This window comes from Taeniopygia guttata, chromosome 9 (assembly GCF_048771995.1).
Source record: "Taeniopygia guttata chromosome 9, bTaeGut7.mat, whole genome shotgun sequence".
NCBI lineage: Eukaryota > Metazoa > Chordata > Aves > Passeriformes > Estrildidae > Taeniopygia > Taeniopygia guttata.
In genome coordinates this window covers 15,943,850-15,971,598 of record NC_133034.1, presented here as the reverse complement: position 1 = coordinate 15,971,598, position 27,749 = coordinate 15,943,850, and the positions used below count along the sequence as shown (strand labels likewise).

Sequence of the window (27,749 nt, the reverse complement as noted above, 5' to 3'; positions counted from 1 at the left end):
TCCCTGCTGCTTTTTCATCCCTTTTTGTGGGTAGCATGACCAGTAGATCCAGGATCACAAGAGAAAAGGAACACTGAGCACTTCTTTCAGGCAGCTCTTGATGCATCCCATCTTATACACATGTTTATTTTACAATGCCAAACCACATTCTATTTTAAATCTTTAATGAACCTCTGTTCCCGTCCATGTAACTTTCCAATTCTTACTCTCTTCAGAACAGACAAAGATGCTTATTATAAACCACAAATTTTACTGAAAGGGTAAACTGGAAAAGTTTTAATTGTGCAGTGTAAGCCTGCCATTCATCTCCTTGCCTGGCTATTAATATCTTGGCAATGTTATAATGCAAGAGAGCCTTTAATAGCTGAACCTCTCGGCAAGGACTACAAAGTAAGCAAGACCCAAACAGTTAACTGTGCTCATTATTTTCATCATGCTTATTACTGTGTTATTTAATGTATTTGTTATGTTATTGTTTAATACAGTTACACAGCACAGAGGATGTGCCAGGACCTGCACACTTGTGCCTTCTTTGACAGGGCAGCTCTGTGGCTGAGGCTGGGAGAGGCTTTCAGAGATGAAAAAGGGCAGTTTTTGATAATCTGCCAAACAGCAGGTGATGAGGTGAAGGAACAGAAGAAGGCAAAATCTTGGTACAGATAATGTGTAAATACAGGTATGGGACCTACTAAAAAGTCGTGAGGGGAAACAGAAAGGTCAGAAATGTTGCTGCTTATGATGGTCAGAGCTGATCAAGGTAAATCCATCCCAGGTTAAGACACGTGCCAGCTTTGGTCCAGACAGAAGGCCGTGCTCCCCCAGTGCTGTGCCAGAGACTACAAACCCTGGTGGGCATCTCCTTGGTCCTGTGGACACATCTCTGAGGGACACTGTCACACTGCAAATGATGGAGTCAGCCACAGCTGGCACCTGCAGAGAGTTTAATCTGTAACCTCGATTATACCCATGGATAATAGAGACGTGAATGTGGAAAGAAATAGTGGAGGCATGGAGAGCATGCAGAAAAAGCAGGCAATTTTATTCTGTCAGAGCTTGGCTGGGGACAGACAAAAAGCAAACAAATACATCATTGTATCTAAGGTAGAATTATTTAAGCAGAGGGAAAATAAGGAGATAATGAAGATGTGAAAATTCTCCTATCAAAGCAGATGAGCTGTGTGATGGGACAGAGTGAGATAACATGACCAATGCAGAAGAAGTTTCCATTCTTCTCATATCTGAGTACTGTTCAAGTCTGCTGTTGGATTAGCAGATCCTAGAAAAAAAATCTCTTGCAAGATCTCTTGTCTCAGGTACTGGGTAGCCTGTGTTGCATTAGGGAACTATAATGCAGCAGCAAGACTAAAACAGACTGTCAGTAATAAGAAGGAATGCTAAAAACTGCAGCAGACAGATTATTATGCCTCTTGTTTGAATGAAGCCGGCTGGGATTGGAAAAGGTGGTTTAGAAAGTCAGTCTTTCCATGCATCTTGGGCATAGTGGTAGTCTGGAATGTGACAGAGCAGAGTCAGATTCCCACCTTGGGTCTGGTGCTTTAAATACTATGATGCTGTGCAGTGTAGAAAGGAGCTTTGGCCAAACAAGATAAAAGGAAATAGAATTATACTGCTTGGGGAATCCAGTTGTGGCCTAAATTCAGTTTTAGAGCCCTGGAGTTTTTCAGAGAGTAGGACAAACTTCATCCTGTTTTTGATGAAAATTTTATCTGGCAGCAATGAGATGTGGGTATGGAGAAGTTGTGAGAGCATCTAATTTCCAAGAATGGAAGTGGCTGAAATGCAGGTTCCTGTCTCTCTGTTTTTCAGTTTCCATCATGGGTGAAAAACAGCTTCAGCTGCCATGAAGGGTGTTTTTGTTGTTAGAAAATGTTGTCTCTGTGAGGAGTGTGTGGCACAGTGACTGAGCAAACTGGAAGATGGTAGAAATACCAGTGAGAAATGTTGCTGCCAGAGCTGAAGAAATTTGTTCCAGACATGATTTTAAGTGTCTGCTACCGTAAAACTCCATTTTTGAAGGACCATTGTCCACAATTGTATTTTTCAGTTTGATTTGCTGATTAAAATGCAGGATGTTGATTAGCTTTAACACACAACAGGTAAGGAAAAGCATCTGGAAAACATTTTGTGATGGTTTTATTATTGGTTTTAATGGTGACAGAAGTAAAACATAAATGTTTGGAAAAGCTGTAGCAATTCCCAAGTGTTGCTGAAGCCAGTAAGCCAAAGGTACTTCACAAACTCCTTTCATTCAGCAGTCCTGAGGCACAGCTCCTTCCCTCTCCATTTCCACATTTCTCTTTTGCCATGGAAACTGTCTCACGTCTTGTCACGTTAAAGGTCTAGCCTTCCTCTTCTGCTCCTGAGTTGTTTGTCCCTTCCTCCCCCTGTCTCTGGCTCTGCCAATTCCTCCAGTTCAGCCCTGCAGTCCCCTCTCTGTGTGTTCCTAGGGATGCCACTGCTGAGGTCTGCGGGTACCCGGGTGTCCCACGGGTGGTGTAGGGCTGCCTGCAGGAGCAGCGTGTGCTCAGTTCTGGGCTCAGGTGAGCCTCTTAAAGACACTGAGGGAAGGAACACGCTTTTAGTGCAAAGTTTGGCTTCTGTGGCATGTTGGCCCCGAGCAGAGATACAGCTAAATGCTGTTTTCCTGAGGTCTAATGTGTGCTGTGGGCACCACCTTTTCTGAAGCACGAATTCTGATTGAAAAACATCACTTTACATTCATTTGTCTGCATGTGGACAATATCAAACTTTGCAGCTCACACAGGAGGGATCTGCACAGTGGATTCCTTTTTAGTACAGCACAAATTATTGTTCAGCTTTCTGTGTGATTCGGTTCCCTCTTCTTCAGCTGAGGTTCCCACTTAGGAGATGCATAGAACCTAAGGTGTTCAAACAAGGCAGTTGTTGTTAAAAAAGAAATAAAAACCCATGGTCAGTCAGCCAAATCCAATATCTGACACACATCTGGCAGCCTGGAAGGGAATGTAGAAGCGGGCCTAATGGTTTGGAAAATGAGATTGCAAATTTTGTGAAGGCAAGAGCCTTCTTCAGTGAATCAGACTGTGGGGTTTGCCCAGCTGAGGCCTGCCTGCCCCTGACCACCCCACAAATGTGTAGACTGAGGCAGAGTCCAGATTTTCCTCTTCTCAGCTTTGAGACATATAGTAGATTTTAAATATGATTCCTTTCCTCAGAAGCCAAACCCAAGCATTGACTTTCATGTCGTTTTATACATCTATTTTGCTGACATTTTGCCAGGTTCACTGGGAATCCTTGCAAACATTTTGGCACTCACCCCTTCCTATTACAGCAAAACAAGCAAACAAACTCAGAAATATGTTATATGTTTTATTTCTGCACCTAATGCTTACTCAGGCTGTGAAAATTGACCAGCCAGTTTTAATTTTACTTTTTTTCTCATTGGTGATTTCCTAATAATTTCACAGCCCGTGCTCAGGAATGCTTTTTCAAATTCAGAGAAGCTTGGCTGTGTGCTTAAACTTCATTAAAGTTGATAGAACTTAAGCACACGTGTAGAATTAAGCATATGCTTATGTTTTATACAGTCTTTTTGCAGGTGACACAAACAGCTGCATATGGGTTTCCAATATGTGATTAAATTCCAAAAGGAGTTTTTAAAAGCAGTTTTAGTCAACCTTAATTTTCTGAAATTGGTAGCTTTAACAAAACCTATCTTTTTTGATTTAAATTGCCTGAGACGTGTGCCTTTTAAAAAGCTCTTTATTTAACTGTCACAATATGCAGTCTTGTGTGGGATAGAGTTTGTTCATGTAAATTTAATTTCCAGTTAAACTGGTGCAAACACAAAGTGATGTCAGTAGATCTTTGTGGACTGGCAGAGCTGTTTCTTTCTCACCTCTGTCGAGGTGGGGGCCAGGCCATTAAATTGTCAGCTGTGTCCTTCTGCCTATTGCAGATCATAAAGCTTTGCCTGGTCACCCAGGGAGACCAAAGGCAGCCAGCCTTGATCCACAGACATCAAGAGGTGGAGAAATCTTGGAAGTTTGTTTTAACATTTAATTGCCGGCAGTATTACACATAAATGAGTATCTGTTATTTCTAAATGGAATTTCCCTAGCTTTGGCTTCCTGACTGCTGTATATTTTTTTCTGTTTTGCTGGGTTGGACAATCTTGTGGTATCTGGCATTTTCATTCTGTAAAACTGTTTAGTTATTGCTGTCAAGCTACTCAATCTCCTTGGTAGGTGAAACCAAGTGAATTCTCTATGTGTCTCCTTTTCAGCTGTTTTCTGCTGTTTTGGGGCATCTCAATTTCCTAAACTACTGCCTCCCATACTGGACACAGTATGTCAGTGCCAGACTCACCACAGGTGTTGAAAGAAGTAAAATCATCTTCAGCTCTGCGCTTTCTTGCTTCTGATGGGAGATGGTGTTTGGTGTGGTTTTCCCCTCTGGGATATAAATCCAGAGTGGTGGGCTGGGTGTGACAGATTGCCTTGTGCACAGGTGTGTGTAATTCATGGCTTGTCAGACACATGCCATGCTGTCTGAGGCATCCTCCTCCTGCCTCTTTTCTTATGCCAGAAAAGGAAAGATGAAGATCAGGACTTGGCCAGGATGTGAAGGGAGTCTCTGCTCTTTCATATCGCCAATGGATCTTTTAAAAGTGTAACATTCATGTCATAGGAGTCAGTGGGAAAGTCTTCCGTTACTGCAGTGGACACCTAATGAGATATTTGGTTTCTACATTGATTAAACTTTGCAGCTGTATTGGGGTAATTGGCTGCTCTTTGGTTATGGTTCCCCTTGGAGGCAGATGATGAAATATCCGCTATGTTCTCCTATTTTTCAGTTTTTCTGTAAGCAGCAATGCTCTGTGGGGAACATCAGCTCTGCTTGATGGCTAATTAAACATTAATTTGTAACGATATTGGAGCAGATTTTAAGTTGGTGGGGGAGTGGGCAAAGAAAGGGGAAACTTGTAACAGTCACCATAATTGTCAATAATGAGTCCTAATGTAATTGCATTAATTAAAAGAAAAGGGATATATTCCCTGCTGCTGTAAAGTTAGTTAAAGTCAGTGAAAGTCATGCTGGGTCAAAAAGACATCATGGCCAGCTGTTCTTGCCCTGTGGATAGACAGGTAGTGCTGTCCTGACCAAAGTGTAAAGAAAAAAATTATATATCCCAGTTCTTATTGTATATTCTGCTGATGAACCGGAATGTTTCACAAATTCAATTTAATTCCCAAGGACGAGTAATTGTAACTCCACCCGGAGAATATTAAATTGCTTTAATGGAAAAATAAACTGGTTTTATACTCCCCCTTCTCTCCCCACCTTCCCCATTCAGTTTTCAAATAACTTCATGTGCCTCCTTAGTTTATTAATACACTTCTCATCTTGCTGCTGATTTTGCATCTGGTAACACTTAACACAGACAAGACTCCCAAAGCTCTTGATCAGACATGTTAAGTAAGCTCTCAGGACTGTCAGGTCTGCTGCTCTGGCAGATGTTGGCTTGTGGGACTCCTCTGTCTTCATCCCCTGCCTGTTCCTTATCAAAACCATCCTGTTGTTTTCATGTGCTGAGGATTGTGCTGCCTTTCCCCACATATTCTCTGGCCCACAGCATGAAGATCCTCTGGTCAGCTGAAGGGCATTTGTTGTTTTGCTGCTTTTTGGTGTAGAGGCCCAGAGAAGCTCTGCACTTTTAAAAACCCCATGTAGCCAACCTTAACGTTTCCAGGACTTCCTTCCATGGGCAAAACAAAAAGTGAGGAACCCACAAAAGCTGGGTGCAGGTTTACATGCTGAAGGTGGAGGTGCCAGCCTGTGATGCAGCAGGGAGCTGGGTAACACCATCCTGAGGCTGAGGGGACCTGACAGCACGGGGCCTCTGTGTTGGCATCTCCAGTTTCAAGGCACCTACAAGCACACTCCTGGGCTGCAAGGAGGATTTGTTGAGTGCTGTTTGCTGCATCTTCTTTATCCCTGTTGCATAATTGCCTTCTGTTGTCCTCAGGGGTGGTGGAGGGACAGGGAATACTGCAGATTTTCTCATGGTCTATTGTCCATGTCCCATCAAATCAATCAGTCATCCACTGCTGTGTTTGATCCAGGGTTTCAGCAGAGCGTACCCCAAGGTCATGGATCCTGTTGGCTACACTTCTATAGTGCCCTTCCATCCTTTTTTTATCTCTGCTCATTCACCTAATGTCCATGGCCAGATCCTCTTGAGAATTCCGGACTAACCACAGGTGTTTGTGGCAAAATCTTCCCTCTGGTGTTAGGGGCAGGAGCTGCTGGGAAGGGAATGTAGTCCTGGATTACTCTGCTGCTGCTCATCCACACTGGTGGCATCCTGCCCCAAGCAATGTGCTGGTGCTGGGGCCCTGCTCAGGATAAGCAGGGAGAAAGAGCTTATTGAACAGTGGTGGAAGATGGCCACAGGCCCCCCGACCCACAGTCCAGTTGCTAGCCACAGCAGTGGCTCAGACCCAGCCGTGTCGTGGGAAATCAGGCCCGTCCTGCAACAGAATTGCAACTGGAGCTTGAATGGCTTGGACGGGGGTTTGTTATCTTGTGGCATGTTTTGTCAGGTCTTGGATGGCAAATACAGAGAATGAAAAGTCCTTTAAGGAGCTGACTTGGCCCAAGGCACTAGTGTCTTCATCCTGTGTCCTGGAGGAACTTGGTTGTATCTCAGAGTTTCAGTACCTTGCTCCCACCCCTCTGCCTGGATTCCCTTCCCAGGGCTGGTATCCAATTGACAGTAAACTCCTTGGGACAAGGATGTTTCCTAGGCATTGTGTGAACAGTATCTCTCACACTGATCCCTAGGGAAATATAAATCTTTATTATCATACAGCTTCATAATTGCAACAAAGTTTTTGCTTTCTTTTATCTATGCATCCCAGGAGACTGAGTGCAGTTGGTTGTAATTTCTGTTGCCTCTCCTAAAAGAAAGGAAGAAATGGGTTTCCAGGTGTTGGGCCAAACCCTGGCACCCAGGGCTGTGGTCAGTTATTTACCTGCAGACTGGAATGTACTCTCCAGCAGGTGTGACTCCTGACAGGTGTCAGCAGGTGGATAGAAAACACAAGTGGCGACCTCATATGGATGTCTCTAGAGCCAAATCAATCGCTAGTGACCACAGAAAAATGTAAAAGGGAAGCACAGAACATTTGATATTCATTATGTGTCTTCAAGTTTTCTTCCATGAGTTTGTCCTGCTGCTTTTGAAATCCATGTAAACTCATAGCAACCACAGTGTCTTGCAGCAGAAATAGCCCTGCAGCTTAGCAGCGTGTTGTGTGACAAAACACCTACCCCCTTTCCTTTGTTTTGAGACTGATGCCTCCTAGTTTCATGCTTTCTTATTATCTGATTTATCTGTATTTTTTCTTTTTTAAAAATGTTTTCATTATTTGTCCTTTTCATAAGCTTCTTACACCACAGTAAGTTTTTAAATCAGTTGTTAAGGTTTTGCAAGGTGTCTCCTAGCAATGCTTAACAAATAACTTTCCTTTATCTGCTTGTTTGTTTGCCCCAGCTGAAAGCCCATTCAATTCTTTACCACACTGTGTTGCTTCAGAAGTGAGTTCAGTCTGGATACCCAGTAGTATTTGTGTTTTTCATGACTGGAGAGATTGAGTGTGGGACTGTGGCCACCCCAGACTAATTGCTGTAGGTGTGGCTGAGCACAGCTTCCTTTACCCCACTGTGCCTTCTACAGTTTGTTGTGGCACAGCTGCTGGTATGAACTTTGCCAGGGGAAGATATTTGGCACATTCACTGGCCCTTTTTGGGACCATACAGGCTGGTGTTTAGTAGATGATCACCCTCACCCCGTTCAAGTCCTGTTCCAGGTAGGCCTGACCTGCCTCTTTACAGTGAAATCTGCAAAAGTGGCTGGAGTCAAAGAAACATTGCTCAGTTAAATGACAGTGGCATCTGAGAGGTACCAAATGGTGCCTTGGAACAGCCTTCTTTAAACTTTTGAAGTGCTTTCCTTTGGTCCTGCTAATATCCAGCAATACAAACCAGGTAAAACTATTCTGTGCCTGAAAAAATGAAAGAGCAAGGGGAAAAAATAAATCAAAACCTAACTTCCCTTTGGCTTTTATCCTTGATGTCATCAAAAGAATAAAAAGGATATTTCAGGCCTGACTTCAGCCTGATGGAACAGCAGGGAAGTTCTTTTCTATTAGATCCTTGATAGAATCACATCTGGTGAAATCACTGTGGTCACATCTGCTGAAATCTTCCATCATTTCAGATTTGTTTCAAAAGACTCAATCTTTCTGTTTTTAAAGGGCACGACTTATTTTCCAGCCCTCCTTGGTGCCTGGAATGGAGATTAGGCATCAGTCAGGCATCTCAGACCCCCCTTGCCCTGGATGCTGCAGTCTGCTCTTGTCTCCATGTGCGTGCGTGGCGGGGCGGCCTCTTGGGACTGTTTAAATTTACATTAGGGAATTTGAAATAAAATGTTTACACTTGGCTTAGGGGAGAATAGGCCCAGCAACTCTTAAGGGTGCTTCATATTCCTGGTAGATACCCTTCAATATGCATCTTTTTTGCCACTGCAATGTCTTTTGGGGCGTTAGATGGCTTTTGTGACCTTGGAAAGAAGAATGAATAAGAGATGAGGTAGCAGGGGTGTGTGTCTGAAAAGAACCTTGCCTCTGGCAGTGATACTGTTAGAGAATTTGCAAAGAAAGAGGAAAAAAAAAAAGGAAAAACTAAACAAGTTCCAGCCTGAAGTATATCAAGACTGAATCACTTCCTTTCTTCTTCCTGGTTAACATTTCTCACTGTCTCTTCTTGTCAGTACAGTGGATACTATTGACATCAAACACTTTTCTGTCCCTCACCTGTCCCCAGCTAAAATAGGAAATAAGTACTGCATCCTTCTTGCTCTGTCTGCATCTCTGTCAAAGCCCAGTGTCCAAGGCCATGGAGCATAAGGAGAGGCTCACTCCTGTTTCATTTGCTCTTCCCACCACCTCAGTGCCTATCCCAGGATTACAACAGCCTGCACAGCTTGGTGGGTGGCTGCCATGGGTGCAGCCTACTTGCTCACAACTCCTGATTTGCCTAAATTCCACCTGTTCCTCTTGTTACCTTTGTCCTTCCTTTGCCGCAGAAGGCTTTTCTGCTTTTCCCTGTTCTTGGGTGTGTAAATGAAAAAAGTGTTGATGTGTTACAGCTCAAAGAGAGCTCCCAAGTACCTCAGGCTAAAACCAATGTACCAGGAACAGAAGGCACTGTGGGCCCTCAGCTTTGTTTTGAGTCATTAGCTGTGACCTTTCCTAATATCCATGGTGTTCATCTCCAGTCTTTCACTTGTGAGTTAGGAGGTTATCAGTGACCTGTGATAGCACAGCTTGTGAAATGAGCTGATGCTACAAGAAAGGTTGTGTGTTTAGCTGCAGCACTGCTGTCTTGGAGGTGTCTGCACAGATAAACCAGCACTACATTTCCCACAAACGACAGATCACCTTCCCGGGACACAGTTCAGAGGATGAGCTGGCCACTGCACTCAGGAAATATGCAAATGTGCTGAGCTCAACCTCTGTTAGACAAGACTTTTGAGGTGGATGGAGAGGTGGTGGATACTGATATTGGAAAATTGCTCTACTGTGAACAAAGTCAAATACCTAAAGTGTTCAGGAGTTTGGCCATTGCCCTGTGTTGGTAGAAAATACATGCTGGGGCTCGGGAGTTACTTGTAGCCCACTACCCCTGTCAGCAGGTCACTGCTGCAAAGCCACACTCCATGTTTCCCCGACACAGCAACACCACCTGGCACCAATAATTTGGCTGAGAGGCCAACCTGGCAGCCCACATTGCATCTCTCATCTCAGGGGCTAATGCCTGGCCTGAGCTACAGCCCTGCAGGGCAGGAAACAGGGCATGGAGAGAGGGGAAAACAGAATAAAAGAGAGACGGCTGGGCCTGGGTAGGGAAAGGAATTTGGAGCAGGAGCTAGGAAGGACATCTGGGAACCAGATTCTTTTTGAGCCCACTGCAAGGAGCTGGCTTGGTTAAGCGAGAGATGTTCTTGCTCCTCTGCTGAAAGCTGCAAAATATGATAAGAGTAGGTGATCTAGGGCTGTAGGAAGAGGTGACATCTAGGGACATCATTGTGCTTTTCTTGTCTTTTAGCTCGGTGAATAGTCTCACAACCATTTTAGCGCGGTGAGGCAAAATTTGAGACTCTGTGTTGACCTCTGTGCTGCATGTTCTGTAATGAATGTTCCTTGGAGTCGTGTGGGGGACTTGTGGCACTGACTGCTGTTGGGTTATAGGATTAGCAAAACTAAAGCAAATTTTCATCAGAGCAGAGTAGGTTGATGGGACTCAGGAGTGGATTACCATCAGAGCTGCTCTGAGCTGCACACGAGGAATTCAGGGGCTGACAAACAAGCCAAGCAGTGAAGCTCTCTGCTGTTTTTCTCTCGTTTGACTCAGAGCACAGACTGAGCCAGGGGATAGGAGTGTAGGCGTTGCAAAAGTTCACGTGAGTGGATAGTCTCTGGCATGAGTAATTTGTTGGACTGGGTTGGCTTACGTTTGCTTTTTGTTGAACTCATGTTGGGTGAGCCAAAGATAGCATCCTTTTTCTTTTTAAACCCATTTTTCCATATTCTACTGGCTGGAAGAGGGGGTGCAAAAGCGACATGTCTGCAACAATGCCATAAATCCAGACAGAAATAGAATTAGCAGTTCCCTCTGGTTCCGGTGTTTGTATCTGCGGGGCTCTGAGCTCAGCCAGCCCGGGCTCCCCGGAGCAGAGCTGCGTCTGTGTGAACCTGTTGTGCCTTGGGACCTGGCGCTCGGGTTTTGTTCCAGAACAATATCATAAAACTTTTATAGTAACATCATGACAAAGAGCATGGGAAGAGGAATAACTTAACCCTCTGTTGCTGAAGTTGGTGTTGCAAATGCTCCAGTTTGCCCACGCAGCAAATCCTTCAGTTGAGTATTGAACACTGTAGGGAGAGAAAAATTCAAGCTTTGTGGGGATGAGGAAGAAAAAGCAACCAGAAACCTGTCTTTGTGAGGATTACCATTTCTTAAATGTCTTTCAAGTCCCTTTCTGCCCCAGTAGGCCCTGGAATACATCTGTAGTGTCATTCGTTGGCACTGTTGCACTGCATTATGCTCCTGCATTTGTAGAGTTGGGCTCTTAATCTATGTTGATTATATTTTAATTGAATAAATAAATCAGAGCCCAGAATCAATAGAGATGCTTCTATGGTGTTTTATTTTATTTTTCTAGGTTTCCTAAGGACATTTAGCTTTTACAGCCTTATAACTTGTTCTGCAGTATTTGCTAGTCAGCTATTGCATAATTGTTCTGTGGAATGAGAACCTGGGAATAATATGGCCCAGAAATGCTAAGAAGCAGAAATGAAATTGGCTGATCTTCTCATCTGCCACCATCCCTTCTCTCCAGGGTCAAGGTATCAAGCAAGTCCTGTGTGGACTCCAGTGTTACTCCTGGGTCTTCCATTGGCTTGATTTATTACCTCACATGTTGGGGCCTTGGATGCCCTTTGCATCTCCCCTCTCCTTTCCAGGCTGACTTTTGGCTGCTTAGCTTCAAAATTCTCTGGAGTGGAGCAATCACAGATTTTCTGTCAGAGAAGCCTGTGGCAGTTACAGGCCAACAACTGGAAGAAGAAGAAAAACCCAACAAGAGCTACGAAGTGAAAAAGAAGTTGCACTTTTGCAGATTAAAAAAAAACAGGTGCCTGCAGTTAGCCAGGAGTAATGATCTGGGCTGATTTCTGTGAAAAATATTTATTTTTTTGAACAATGGTTTGGATGGAAAGACTTTGGCTCTATAATAAAAATAGGCAAGAAGAGTCGAGTTTGTAAGTATTTTTTAACTTGACTCTCAGCCTTTTAAATGGTGTGTTCTTGCATAAGCCACACTAGAACTTCCATTTTCTTGTTAGTCAAGCCAAATATATTGTAATACAATAAGATTTAATAATAATTAGGAACTAATGGATGCCTCAGCACGAATAAGTTTGGCAGATCAGAGGCAGCCTACTTTGCATAGCCTATCTCTCTTTGACCAACTTGCCATTTATCTGACAGATTGATGACTGGGGAGTTCTTTAAATCAGGTAATGATCAACTGCACCTAAAATGAAATTTAAATGAAAACTATCTGGAACAGCCAGTAAGACAAAGGAAAAGGCAAATTTTTGGCTTGGAAAATTGAAGTAACTTGGTGAGAGTGAAGGCAAACAGAGCTGGATTATCTGTAGCAAGGCGCTAGTATGGTCTAAACAGCTTTTGTAATTGAAATTAGGAGAGTTGTTAGGTAATTCTTTAGTATTTTTATTACTGACATTGTCAAACTCTGAGCTCTTCTGCACTGAACTCTGTAGTTGCACATTCACAGGGAGACTGTCCTGTCCAGGGGATTTGCAGATAAGTAAAACATGGAAGAAAAGAAGACAACTCAGGTTGAAAAAAGGCTTTCAGTGTAATAGTACACTTGACTCAAGAACTTTGGTTTCTCTGCGTGCCCTGGTGGTGGCCTGGCTCAGTGGGGCTAGCTCCTAGCACCTACTTTGTTCATGGCATGGATCCTTAGCTGGTTTTCTTAAATTTCCCATTCCTAGTGGAGCTGCCTAGTTCCCAAAGCACTGAAGACATTGAGGAGGATGTTTCCTAGCCTTTACCTACTTTGTGTCCTCTTGAGAGCTCTTGCTATTTGGTTGGGCTGTACAGCACAAAGGTCCTTCCTAGAGGTTTTGGACTAGGTTGATTTATCAAAAACAAAGCATGGGAATGAGTCCCCTTTAAAAATGCTTATTCTAGCAGGGATTGCAGTACTGCCCTTAAACAGTGGCTTGAAGGTTACATGCTCTGCTGTGGTACTGAGGTCTGGGTTTTACGTTTTGAGGTGAGTGGTGGTGGTGGTGAAAATTCACGTCTCTTCCTTTCCAAGTGAGTGTCCCTACCAGCCTAGGTACAAATGGGACTGGACTGTTTCAAAAGCAGAAAGAAAGCAAGATGTATTGAATTAGGGTCCTTGGCTGCATATTGACATTTGCTCTGGGCATGGGCTTTCCTGCATAAAAGCCTTTTCACAAGGACCTTACTTATGTTATTTTTTGACTGCTTGTTGCAAATCACACCCTTCACCTTCAGTCTGCTAGAAATGGATTGAACTTTTTCACTCCTTCTTGAAAGAGCTCATTTAGTCAGATGAAATCTGTGAAGAAGCATTGAATCAGACAGGTACACCTACCAAGAATTGATTTAAATAAGAATAGGTGCACTTTGCCAGTCACTGGTTACTGTGGTTTGTAGCTCTGTTCTCTTTGTGTTTTGCCTGAGTTGAGAACATGGCAGAAGAGATGCTCTTGGGATCCAGGTGCTCCAAGCCTGTCCCCAGCTTTGTCTTTCCAGACAGGTATCCTTCTATAACCCATCTTCTCCATCTTACAGTGTGGGGATTGTCCTCCTCTTCTAGCAGCAGATTGCTGATTGCTGAATTGCTAATCCTCCAAGTCAGTTTTACACAATGGGACCTTTGTGGCAAATAAGTGAAAGAAAGGCCCCAAAGCAGCCTAAATTCATGTGAGATGGAGGCTTGCTGTTAATTCTGGAGGGAGCTATGGGATTTCAGCATGTTTGTCCCTGCAACCCAAGCGTTATTGCTGGGCATGGGTGCAGCTCCGTGAGGACAGTAAGAAGTTATGTGCCAGGCCAAGTGGTTTGAATAACTGGAACTTTTCTTTCTTCTTTAAGGTGAATCCTGGTGGCAAGACACTTGAGGAGAGGCGGTGCAGTTTAGATGCAGAAATTGACTCTCTGACGAGCATCCTGGCCGACCTAGAGAGCAGCTCTCCATACAAGCCTCGGACTCAACAGGTTAGTTGCACGTTGCTTAAACACAGAGTGGGAAGGGGACCAGCATCGACTTCTGGAGTCAATTTGCTAAGTGCTTGGTATTTGTTGTGAGAAGGCCAGCCAATTCTTCCTGATAGCATCCAGATGTGGCTGTCAATGGGAGAAGGGCGCAGTTGCTCTGAGGGGGCACCGGCTCAAAAGCTGCCGCACCTCTGAGCAAAGGGCCTCTGATCCCAATTGTCAGATTGCCACAGAGATTGTTAGAAAAATACTCGCAAAAAAATGGCATTTCGTTTGCCTCAACTTTCAACCAACAATGACTCGTGAATTAAAACCTTCTCGATTCACAAGGACTTTTGTGCTTTTATTTTCTTGTTGTTTTTCTGTTCTGTTAACTTTTGTCTGTCGTGCTGCCAGAAGGATCCAGAGATCTGCATCTCACGAAGTGGCTTGGATCAGAGCACAGCTGTCAGGGTAGCTGTAGCCCAGCAAGGCAGACTGGAATTCACACTTCTCTGCTGTGTCTAGACGAGGACTGCAGGGGTGACAGTGACTTGGCTAATTTTTGTCACTCATCTAGGTAGTGCTTGAGTGGAGCTATTTAAGTTTTGGTGAGATGTCATCTCTTTATCAGAGGAAGTGGTGACACCCAAGTGGCACTTTTAAAAGGGCAATTCTTGAGATCTCCTAAAATCATCCTAGATATGTTTGTGCCTCGTCTTTCCTTCCTAGTCTCATGATTGGTCTCATTTATTACGTGCATGTGGGTCTATAGGCTGTATACGGCTATATGTATGCTGTATTTCTCTTAGTAAAGCCTCAAAAGTCAAAAGTATCAGAGATAAGTCAGTGATGGGTGCACACTCACTATCCATACAAGCTTTCTTTTTGATTCATCTTTTTTGGTTGTTTTCATTGCTCCATTTCTTTTAAGTAACTGAGAAGTGATACCTTTGGAGCAGAACTAAAGTAGTGATCGGAATCTCTTTAGATTTGCTCTTCTTCAAGTCTGCAAATGAGGCAAAAGCAGAGTGAAATCAGATTTGTGCTCTTTTGAAAGTGTCCCCCCTGCACACAGAGGCTCTGAGTTTCCATCCTTTCTGCAGGGACCTCCCTATAAACTTGGCTTTTAGTGGCATGTGCACAGTTATTGCATAAACTTACAGACTTGTATTTGAAAAATAGTCTAATTTGGGTTAGTCAGTCAAAAAGACCAAAAATGTAAACCAGATACAATTCTGCCCTTTTCCCAGTGGGTTTTTGTTGTTGCGATAAATGAGACGAGTTCTGCTGAGGCACTGTGGTGAATAAACCGTGTTCAGTTTGTTTGCATGGGCCAAACACATACCAGCACACACTGTTACTGGAGAATGCTCAGACTCAAAACACTGCTAGAGCTGGATGAAAGAGATTTGTGCTCCCCATTTTCCTCAGCAGCACTCCAGTTAGCTCTGACATCTTTGTGGGGACGTGTAACTTCTGTACTATTTCATGGAGCATCTACAGTTTGCTGACAGTGCTGCTGACAGTTTCCTGATGCTTCTTCCTTTGGGATCTGGGGTTCTGTGAATAGGTTGTTTTTTTCACTTTTATTTTATGCCTTTACCATTAAAAGAAAAAAAAATTAAAAATCATAGTGTCCAAATGCAAATATCTGCGGGTGTATTTGAGTTTCTGGAGGATTTGAAGTCATAGCCCAAGTTTGGGACTTGATCTGACTTCCGAAGTTCATCACCCTCCAAGATGATGTGCTCATTCCCATTCATGCCCGTGCTTGTTCCCATGGATTTCTGCCACAACTCGGGTGGGGGCTCTGCAGACTTGTCACCTGCCCCCAGGAGCCCCTGGATGGTGAGACTCCCAGGTGCATTACACACCGTGTGGCCTGGTGGGCAGAAGAAGCTGAACTCCATCTCTGGGATCAAATCCCAGTTTGATTTGTTCAGTCTATCTGACTTCCTAGCATCTTTTGGTTAACATAATGATGTCCTGTGAAAAGTACTGCTACAGCAACTTCTAACTAGAGCTGTTAGAGAAAGAAAATGACAGAGTTAGATGTATCATCTGCTGTAATTAGAGAGTACTCAAACAAGTCCTTGAAAGGTGGAACTAGAAGGTAAAGCTTTGATATTTTCCTTTGTTTGATCTGTACTAAGTATTAAAACTGGTGAGTCATTTGATGGTCTTATAGTAGGATAATAGATTAGGCTGCAAATTGTAAGGTACTTACTCAGAACATCAGCACATTTATTGGATTACACCTTAGCTGACCTTCCCAAATTTATCAGGATAATGGCTGCAGATAGGAAAAAAGAGCTACGACTTGTTTTCAGAGAAGACGTTTTCAGTTGTGCTTTTGTGGTTAAAGCATTATAATAATTTTATAGGAATACCTTACCCTTGGGGATACTCCTATTCTGGAATAAGAAATTTTATTGTTACATTTCTTTTTTATATTATCTTCAAGACAGTTTTAAAGCAATGTAAGATAAATCGTAACATAGTCCTCTCTCACTGGAGTAGGAGTGATAGCAGGGTAATGAGAAGCAGTTTATTTAACATGCGCTGCCCATTGGCATGAACTCACACAAAGGGAAGCTCTTTTGATCCTTGGTACGAGTTCAAGATTGCAAAGACACAGACTGCACCGGGGGGTGCCTCTGACACAGAGGGATGTAATGTTTCTCGGAAAGGATGGCCCAACATCAACCCCAGACACCGTCGCTTAGCCCTTGCTGTTGAATACGGTGAGCACAAATCTCTGCACCATCCCTGCATTGCTTACCTAAGCGTCACTCTGTTAACATTTTTGTGAGCTGTGCAGGTGAAAAGGACACTGCCATCAGCTGGAACTGACAGCTAGAAGGCAGGGAGAGAGTTTGGACACCTGTGGTCAGCAGTGCGCTCTTGGTACCTCGTGGTCCTGCCCAGTTCTAGATAGCTGAGTAGAAAAGCAAAGGTGACCTGGGCTGAGTCCATGTCTTGCAAGCAAAAGTCTCTCTGACTGAAGCATAGAAGCAGTCAGAAGTGATTAAATGCAAGCTTTTTCCTTTTAAAATTGCACATACCTAAAAGCACATAAAATTACAAGACTAAATCATCATCTTTAGCCTCAACAGAGCAACTTCTAAGGATGTTTTCTGTCATGTGAGGTGGTGTAGGAGAGATTGTATTTAAAGAATTCAGCTAGAACGAAAGTTTTAGACAGGATCTGCATGACTTTCACCAGCATGACCAGTTCTAGCCCTCTGGTACAGTAAATTGAAATGGACAAGATGACCAAGATGATCTCAAAATTGCCATGACTGCAGTAGCGTACGAGGTTTCACTTGCCTCGGGTGTTGTTGGAAGAACTGCAGATGCACTATGAAAAAAATCTAATTAATTTTTTCCTCTCGTTTGGTGCAGTGTGGAAGTACTAGTGTGATGAGTAAAGTACAGAGCTCCTCTTGTGTAGCTGCAGTGTGCTTCTGTGTGCGTATCACACCTTCTATATTGCAGTAATGCATTGGAAAGTTCAGAGGCAGACAACCCACTGTATCTATCATTAGTAAAAACCAAGATATTAGGTGCATAATTTCCATGGATGGGAGCAGAGGCAAGTCATAAATTTGTGTGAACCCCATAAGTAGAGGCCTAGTGAATGCTGTGGTGATCTGACTCCTCTGTTAAAGGGTATTTTCCCCAGTTTTAACTTGTTCTGCTTAAATCCTTGCATAAGAGATCAGTGCAGCAAGATCTTAACCAAAAAAAAAAACCAAAAAAAAAACCACCCCAAACCAAAAATGACAAATTTTAGCCCATAAAACAAATGTTTGCATTTTTTAAAAAACAAGAAAACTTTGTGACTCTGGAGAAAGGGCTTCCAGCAGAGACTATGAAAATGAAATACTGGAAATAGCAGCACATGTAAGCTCAGGGTTCTTTGTCCCTGCTGTGAATTATGTATTGAATGATGATTGCTTTGTCTGGAATTGGACACCTACCTTCTGAAACTCTTGAGTTTTATCCTGAATTTCCAACAGAATGTCTATTTGGCAAAACAGCACTTTGTAGGAGGTGTACCAGGTAATAAGTGTACCTGCTCTGGTGGTATTTTAAGGTTTTTCTAAGAGAAAATGCTCTTTGGCCAATATTTGTGAAGTATTTAAGTAACAAAAAAAAATCTTGTTTGACCATGCACCATAGCCAAGATGAAATCTGCTTGTGTACAGCTCTTGGAGGCAGCTTAATCCAGAGGCAACTGGGCTGGCATTCTGAAGACCTGTTTCATTCCCAGTAACCACTGCTGTGCTAAATGACTTTGAATGTAGCGTTTCTCCTCTCCTTCCTCTCAAAATCTCTTCTGTCCTTGTAGCTTGGCAACCTCTTCAATGTGATTTGCCTCTTACTCCCCATGTGTATGGCATGTAGCAATGTGGAACCTTGGTCTGGGTTGAAGGCCTTTGGGTGATGAGGTTGTGCAAACAGGTGGGGAACATGAAGGCAGAGTTAGGCAAGATTTCTAAGGATTCATGCTTCTGTGTCATTGCCCCCAGTACTAGACACCTGTCAGTATCCAACACTTTAAGGCAAAGTGAGCACTATTTTGAAGGAAATATATGAGCTGCGAAACAATAAAAATGTAAAGAAAATTAAATTTAAAAAATCAGTGATACATTTTCATTAAGTTTCAAGCATACTGGGAAATAATGTCTTGTAATGACTGGAATTTAAAAGGGATTTAAATGTTCGACAGTGCTGGTGGTTATCCTGTCACTTCTTTTGATGACCATTTGGGGATAGTAAAAGCAGAGAAAAGGCAATGGACGTATTTTCTTGCAGAGTTGTGGGACAGTATTGAACAGTTTCAGCTCTACAATGGCAAACCAAGGCAAAATGATGAGTGCTGAAGACTCCTAGGCGGTCTGTGTCAGTAATGCAAGGCTGGGAGTTCAGGTGTTTTATCTTGGTTTATGCAGAGCTGTGTCTCCAGCCATGATTAAAGCTTCCAACCCAGCAAGGGGAAGCACATTTCCCCAGCTTTGAGAAAGCTCCTTATGATTGCTCTTAGTTTGGGCTGTGAGGCTTTATGAAAAACAGATCACTGAATCTGAACTCAAAACAGTCTGTGCAAATTTGCTAGTACAGGTTCAGGGTTGGTTTTGTTGTTCCCGGTACTTGGCTGAGCCTGGCTGCTTACGCTGGTTTGCACCAAAAGGATTTTGGAAGGGCAGTCTACAGAGTACATTACAGAACTCCAGTTGTTGTCAGGAATGTAGTTATTTCTTTTAAGAAAGAAAATTTAGGTGTACAAGGAGATTGAGATTGATTTGGTGGGTTCAGAATGAATTCCTCCCTCCTGTAGCATTTATGTGACAGAGAGTTTTATGGTTCCTCAGTTATAGGACTCAGGGAAATATAGCTTTTTCAGATGTTCAGTTTGGGCTGAAATGGATGGCTTAGCTTCTGCCATCTTCACATATGATATTTGAGGTAAATAAAAGTTTCCTGGCCTCATTCTGCTGCTCTGAGCACATCTAACTGCTGGGCATCTTTGCCAAAGCAGTGCACAGTAGCCAGGAAGTGCTTTCCCAATTGCAAAGGGCGCTTTGTGTTTGTTCTCTTGAGTTCTGTGTGTTTTGGGCTTTGTAGGCATTTGAATCTCTTTGTTGTAGGACAAGAGGGCTCATTGGAAGAAGGCTCATCTGCTGAAAGTGAGAAGCATCTGCTGTCCATCCTAAAGGGTTGATGATCTTTTAGTAGGACCATCCTAGCTACTGTAGAGTTTTTGTGCTACACACTGCTTTTCCTGAAGGCTGTGAGTGCTGCTGTTTTGATGACTTGGATGACAGTGGCTCACAGCAGAGTGCCCAAGCTGGTGCTGAGCTGGTGAGCTCCAGCCCTTGTAGAAGCATCAGGTGGCCTGTGGAGACTCACTGCAGGCTGCTGACTGTGGCTGTTCTCAGTGGGCTGTGACACTTTTGCCGTAGTCATGGACATCAGGAATTGCATGGGCTATTCTGAAGATGGGGTCACCTCTGGGAGCTGTGCTCCTGCTTCTGGCTAGAGCACGCTGGCTTTGTGCTGTCTGGAAAATCCAGGTGGATTCTGAAAGTAGGAAAGGAAGTGTCCCATCTGGAGCAATTTCAGTAGGTTCCTCCCAGCACTCAAAATGCAAAGCCCCTACATCCAGAAACACTTCCTGCTGTGGCTCCCCTCTCCTAAGGCAGAGTGACATTCCCACCCCACGTAGGTGGTGTTTGAGGTGGTCTGTGGGTTGGAGCTTTCTGGAAGAACCACTGTGGGTGCGCTGGCTGTGAGCAACACATCTGTCCTGCTATCCCTGATATGGGATGAGGCAGGAGCGTGCACAGGATGGGGATGCTCAGCCATGAATGTGTGAGTTGGGAGGCACAGCCAAGAGATGATTTAATGTGTGTTTGGATTTGGTCTCTATAAGGAGGGAAACCTTCCTGCAGTCATCAGCTCCAGCCAGAGCGTGCAGCAACTGACGCTGCTCTGATTAGCAGATGCCTGAATCGGTTGCATCTGCTGGTATGTATTAAACCTTAATCCTTTTGATAAGAGCATGTCCATGAAGATTTTTAAAGAAAGTTTTCTGAGATCTCGGATTATCAGCCTGTCACAGATGAACAGGATAAGAGTGACCTTTACAGGGTATTATTTCTTCCTCTTGTACTATCATCAGAGTGAAAATAAATCAGCACTACTCCTGCTGTTTCTTTTTCTGATATATTATCAAGTTCACAGGAATACCAGTAAGGTTTTCTTTTCCATTTTTCCTTTTCTCTTTTTCTGCATTCATTTTGGTTTTCTGCCTACGTGTTTGGCTAAAGCTTTAGATGATGACCAGTGTTGGATGCATTGGACTTTAAAATCTGTGCAGGCATCTCAAATTTGTATATGGATAAAGATAAACATTTACTTTGGGAACAGTGATAAAAAGCAAATAGTACTGCATAATTTGGTCTTTTTCTCGTTCTGCATTTGTGATTGTTTTGCTGTGAGTTGTTGAGAGCAGGGTTCTTATTCTCTAAAGCTTTTCAAGGCCTTCTACCTATTGTTATGTTTTGTTTTCTATCTTTTTCCCCACAATGGGACCGAGCTGCTGTAAGGCATCATCTCAGGAAGCCTGTCATCATTTCCCCATCCTTGCATTTTGGCACTCAGTGTAGTTTGGCATGTTCCTCAAAGGGCTGCAGTGCACTTCATGAGCTGTCCGTGTGTCCAGCCAGCAAAGAGCAGCTGCCTCTGGGGCAGGAACCTGTGTTTTGTTGGGACGCAGCCTCTGCTCGCGTTCTTGCATGGGTCGATGCATCTGAGTGCTTCAGTGGCATCAGATTCACCACCATGACAGCAGCCCTGTGAAATGGGGAAGTACACTGCCTGTCTCATGGGCAGGAGAGGAACCTAGGCACCGGGAGATCAGATGACTTGATTTGTGCCTGAGTCACCTGAGGAGCTGAGGCCACACCATGGGCACCCTGTCTTGGATTTATCTTCATCTCATACCCCATTGGAAGAGATGGGCAGTGTGTGTGAGAGCACACCCTGTCAGAAAGATTTAAAGAGGTCTCAGGTGTCGGGTTGATTTCCCCATGTGTGGCAGCTACTCTTCTGCCCAGTGCCTTCCAAGGAAATAACTGGAGCATTTTGGAATGAAAGCACAGTTTGATTAATTCTTCCTGCTCAGCACCCAGTGGTGTCCAGCAGTTGGCTGCTCCCCACATATGGTTTCATTTCTGTGACCATTTTAAGTGGGTCTGTGGGAGGGGTATTTGTGTGAAGAGCTCTGTGGCTGGGGAGGAGGGATCCCTGAGATCCCTGTCTTGGGGAGCTGCAGGGTGTGCAGTGGGGCCACCCTGGCTGTCCTTGCTTGGCCCATGGGGTGGCCCCACTGCACATGTACGCAGCGAGCTCCAAGCTGGCTGCGTGTCCTGAAGGCAACTTGAACTTTTGCTCTTCCAGACTGTGCTGTAACCAGGATCTCTGACCTGGAACATGGATTGTTTGGCTGACACACACAGACAAATGCCAAGGCTAATACTAGGGGGAGAAGGGAAGTGGAGGGGCAGTCAGGAGAGGTAACAGATGAGAACAGGAAGGGTCAGAGTCTGCTCAAGATGTAAGACACAAGTCCATAGGAAATCAGGCTTCCTTTGCTCTGCTCTCTGTGGTTTCTGTTCCTTTTGTGTTGTGTTTTTCTCTTCTGTGCACAGGAGGAACCAGCTGCGTTTCCCTCCCTGCTAGGGAAAGGAAATAGTTCAGCGCCAAGGGAACAGTACAGCAACTTGTAGAAACACCTGCATGGCAATACATCACTTGGGACTGCTCCCACTGTAGGATTCTGCTGGGCGTATTCCCCAGGCCATTTCCACCTGGGAGTGACGACTGTGGTTCACGCATCACGCTCACAGCAAGGAGGGTGTGCCTTGGTGTGCCCTGAAATTGCTTGGGATCTATCCAGAGACCATTGCAGGGCAGGTATAGATCCTGTTGATGGGAGTTCCTGTGGAATTGTTCTCTTTAGAAGAGGAGGACTGCTGCCTTCTGCAGTGGTAGTTTCTAAATACAGTTTGAAAGGTGAAGGCTGAAACACACCGGGCAGCCCTGGCATTTAAAGTACGGCCTTTGTGAATTTGTCCTTGTTGCTTATTGCGGCATGTTTGTGCGAGTGCTTGCAACTTTCCATCTTCTTCCTTGTTGTGCCCTGGGCTGGGAGAAGTTTGGTTCTTTCGTTCTGCAGATGGAAAGGTGAGGCACAGAGAGACCTTGCAGCTCATTGTAAAACAGGGCTTTGGACAGATAGCAGTGACATTCTGGGATAGTGTTGTCACTGACTGTTGTCCATCCTGTTCTCTGTGGTCTGTTTTTCCGAGGGTCCGCCCTGCCAGGGAGGGAGGACTCTCCCTGGAGCCCTTGCTGGCCATTCCAAAGGCAGATCAGGTGTATTCACAGCCTCATTTCAGGTAGGGCCACCTGTAAGGACCTAGAGCTCCACAGAAAAGTGAGACCTGGCCCTGTAGTTTCTCCATCAGACTCTACTACCAGTGTGTAAATAAATCTGATCCATTTGTAGCCTGAATATATCTCAGGATTGTTCCAAGATGTTCTAGTTCAAAACCTAGTTCATTAAAATAAGAGGCAGAGGCATCTGTGAATGGTTTGAAAAGCCTTTGGCCTTCCTGTCTGGAACCTTATGAGAGATGACTGTGATGCTGAAATGCATTGTCTCTTTCTGTATATTAAAGCTGCCTAGGCTAAAAAAAAACCCCGACCCACATCTAGCCTGTATCTGAAAGCCATGAATTGATAGATCCTTGCTCTAGCTCTTCAAGTAACTGTGAATTACTCCAGGCTGTTACAGTTTTATTGTAGGGAGGTTCTTTCCTTGACTCAGACTTCTTTGCATCACAGTAAAATGCAATTAGGTGACGTACTTATTGTGGCTTGGAAGCACTTACAATTCTCTCAGCCTTATGTTGTCAACTTTTGCTCAATAGCAGGCTTGTGGACTGTGTCGCTGTGCCTGTGTTAGCATATATTATCACCATATGGTGTTTCAGTAGTGAATAGGAAACTTCTATGAGTATGTAAAAGAGGATGAAATAAAAAAAAATATTACAGTAAGATAAAACTAACATGCTATTTCACTGCTGAAAGTGAGCACTCTATCTAACTGCTGTTTCTATGGGAAATCAATAATGTGTTGGTCCAATGGATATTACTGTTTCCCCCCACAGATTTAAAAAAAGAAAACTAAACAAAAAAAAAGGGTCTGGCTAGAAAAAGGAGATTTTGAAGCAGTCATAAATACTTCTGCCAATGTTTGCAGTCTGATACTGATTCCTCCCTGCCCAAACAAAATATTTTGAGTCTTACAATGAATTCTTCACTTGAAAGGAAGTAGTTCATGTGCACGAGTACAGTAAGAGCAAGGGCAGGTTGTGCAGTTTGCATGGCATTATGTGTGCCTCACAGGCAGGATTGTTGCAATCATCTCACCTGATTGCCAGCGTAAGCCAGGTCAGAGACTTTGCTGACTTGCCATGAGTAGCACTGTTGTTTCTCTCTGGGTTGACAAGAGGCTGAGTACCTTACCCTCTCTGGAGTGATTTGTAAGGTGTGAAAGGGAACCCATTCCTGTCCCAGGCAGCTCAGAACCATGAAGAATTGCCATCTTCTATATCAGCAATCACTCCAGTCATCCTGGGGTCTCAAGCAATTTTGGTGCTGTCTTCCCAAACCACTAACTTGTGATCCAAGGAGAATTCAAGAAAGATGGGAGGCACAGTTCTCTCTCCATCCAGCAGAAAGCCAGGATGCATGTGCAGCTTCAAGCTGTGATTATCAAGAGGGAAAGAGGAGATGTTGGGGTTGATTACTGTGCTGATTTGCAGAAAGATCAGCTGTACATTACATGGGATATCTGTGTGGCTAAGGTCCTATTAAATCCTAAAAAGTGGTAGAAAAATCCAGTTGTTCAGCTGGATTTTTTTGAGCACTGTGTAGTTCAGCAGGGAGATAGTACAGATATTGTTTTGACTTATATTTACTCTTTTTCTGGAAAGATTTTGACTGGAATATGCATCAGCAGCTCATGTCCAAAGTGCAAGACAAGGGATCTGGCTGGGGAAAAGGGTTACCACAAAGATCACAGTGTTTTATGAGGCCCCAGTGACAGCTGCTACCGTGCTCGAGACAGCACACTCTGCTTCTTGAGAAAAGCTGTGGGGATGCCACACAGAGGAGGAATAGTTAAGTGGTTCTTTTGGGTAAATATAGATCACTGGTAGGTTTTGCAGATATCTGGAAGAGCCAGAGCCAGGACCCCAGAGCAGGACTGTTTAATCCTGGAAATCATCAGACTTTCTGGCAAGACTTGCCTTTGACAAGACTTGGCTTTGAGTTTGTTAGTAATGTGGTCATTTCTAACTAATGGCAATAAAACTTTAGGGAACACCTGCTGTTTGGATATTGAACATATGTGTGCGTGCTCATGTAAAATCACAAATGCAGGCAGGTCTAGAAAATACAATTTGTATTTGGCATCTTTCCTACAAATTGTATATCAGAACACCTTAAAGCCTTCCTGTAAATAAAGTAATTTCAAAATTGAGCTCATTAATGGAGAGAAAGAGATAAGGTAAGGCATAAAGACAAAGAAGGAAAAAGGTAGCTTTTGCTTTGTTTTGTGGGCTTTTTAAAGGCAAAGCATCCATTTGATGAACTCAATCATTTGTTGAATGTACTCAGTGATTTCTCAGGAGGACATATGGACAATCTCAGGAGATTGTCTGCATGATTGGAGCTGCACGGAGCCAAAAACAAAATGATGGGCTGATCGCTTAAAAAGTATAAATGGAGGGAACATCTGAGGCTCTCTGGCTGTTTTCCTTATGAGGCACTGCTGGATTATCCCTTATAATCAGTGCTTTCGCCAGCCCAGTTTCCAATAAATTAAATGTAAATATCTCATTGCTTTCTTTGGGTGATTATTCCAGACTGAAATGTATACAGCTGCTAAGAGCTATTTGACTTCAGCATTTCCTTTCTTAATTTAATCTCCTTGTTCTGAGTGACACTTCATATATGTGTCCATGCATATGTCCTCGTACCATATGGATGCATTCCATGTCTACACATACAGAGTGTGAGGCGGTTGAAATTCCCCAGTACAGACAGAGCTGTAATAAAAGGACTGACAGACTGGGTCTGTAATATGCCTGACCTGACAATTAAGCAAACTTATTACCATGTCAGCCTGCCAGATGGATCATCTAGTCATGATGTAACGTGTGTTGCTTCTTGAATATATTGGAGTGCAGTTTCCTATTTTATGTTTGTTGAGCTGAGAAAGGGAGAGGGAAGAGACAGTTTTATTTGAACTAATCCCACTCATTTCAAGTGTGTTTAATGATAGCAATATGTGACAGATAAAATCCTAGGCCCTGGTCCATGTTTATTTTAATTTCAAGCAATGGGGAGAGATGGAAGAGATAAAATAACAGTCTAAAAATGTCTCTTAATGTAAAATAGCAGCTTGAGTCCTAATGGGGCTTTCCTTGCTGCACCCTGCAGGGTTCTCAGATACATTTGTCAGAGTTTTGCTGGGTAGGAGTTTGGTGCTTTGACTGTAAGAAAAGTCAGGTTGGACTGATTGGCATCAGCTTTGTCATTGTTTCCTTTTAACTTACTTAAGATAGGCTACACAAAAGAATGGGGAGGAAAGCAGTGCTCAGTCTGAAGGATCTATCACTAACATGGACTTTCTTTTAGCCAAGTCTCACCCTGAACCTGAGGAGGAGGTAAGTTGTTCTCAGTCCTGTGTTGTGTCCCTGAGACTGCCAGACCTCTGCCTGCTGTTGTGTAACCTTGGCTGAGCCATCTTCTGCCTCTGGGCTGCTCTTCAGTTAAATGGGGAGAACCTCCATTTCTCTGCCCACCTGTTCAGTGTGTGGTGTTTGGGTGACTGTGCAGTACCTGCTGCAGTGAGGGTGTGTAGGTGATGCATTATTTGTGACCTTTAGTGTTTGCATCTGAACCACTGGGATTTTCTTCTCTTCACTCTCCTGTGACAGCAGCATGGGTGGACTGGGATAAAGTGTCCCTCTCTGAGTCTTAGGTGGAGCACAGCCTTGCAAGTTTGTACAGCTGTTTCACCTTTCTGTGTGGCTAAGTTGGCAGAGTCAACAGCACCAAGGTGCTGTTCTCCATTTTTAAGCTGTTCTCTGCCTGAACAGCTTAAGAACTCCCTATACATCCAAACCAGGTCCCTCGTTCTGCTTGTACACCTCTGAGGAGCTGTAAGCCAACGACTCAAGGAAAATGAAGGTGATCTTATTCTGCAAAAATGCTTGAACTGGCTTTGCAAGTGGAATGTTGTGCCCAACAGCTGGGAATCTTTCCTTTACACAGGTGCAGAATAGTAAAAGGGAGACAGTAGAGATCAGTGCTCAGAACTGTCACCTTCCTGGAGACACATTGTATGGGGATGTACCAGTGCATCCAGCACTGGCTCCATCACATGGCTTTGACTCCATTAATTGCACTTGTATGCAGAAGATACTTTGCAATTTCACTGTTGGAAGCCTGTCCTTTAGGGAATTTTTAGTATCTTATTTACCTGTCAAGTTTTCTTGAGGGTCTCAAATGCTGTCTTAAATGTGAAGACTCAGCTTCATCTCTGGCTTGGCTCATTTGATGAAAGCATTCTGTTATCCTGGACTCAGATAAATGCTCTTGTTGTAGGATTTGTTGTCTTCAACTGAGCTTTGAAGGAAGTTGAATCTGGAGTGTATTCACTCATATATTCACTCATTTGGTTCCAGCTCATATCATTATGGTATAGGTCAGCTGCTGGTGCTTTTTTAAAGACAGAAGTAACAAAAGTCTGTTTTTTAGAAAAATAACATGCCTGCAAGAGAAACTGGAATTTAAACCTTTGCTTTTCAGTATCTTTTTCTCATGACAGGGTATATAGGCCTGAAATTAAGAACCTGACCTTGCCCACCCCTGTGTCAGATGAGTGGTTACTCCAGCTCAATGTTCTTCCCCATAAATACCAGAGAAAGAAGACAAGAGTGGTGCAAATTCATATCTACACTGCCCCAGAATATTTCCCTTTATCTAAGAATTTGCTATTCGCAGAGAACTGGCTTGATTTAAGTTATGTCTTCCTTAATATTCAGTCAGGGATTTTTTCCTCTATCAGCTCATCCAATTGCTTTATGAGCTCATGTAAATCTCTGGAATTTAAAACATCCCATAGCAAAGAAGTTCAATGTGGGTGGGGCAGACCCACCTTATTCTTGATATTTTCCCTTTGCCTCCGACAAGGGTGGTTTCCTATTGCT

General features: G+C 43.7%; 1 protein-coding gene across 13 annotated transcripts in view; it reads left to right on the top strand.

Annotated features, from left to right (window-relative positions):
* Positions 1 to 27,749, top strand: part of LPP (LIM domain containing preferred translocation partner in lipoma) — a 332,729-nt gene that overhangs the window by 152,998 nt on the left and 151,982 nt on the right. For all 13 annotated transcript variants that reach the window (XM_072933649.1, XM_072933640.1, XM_072933648.1 and 10 more), the window contains one exon: positions 13,789 to 13,911. In XM_072933649.1, the coding sequence (XP_072789750.1) occupies positions 13,789 to 13,911 (123 nt within the window). The remainder of the gene's footprint in view (positions 1 to 13,788; positions 13,912 to 27,749) is intronic.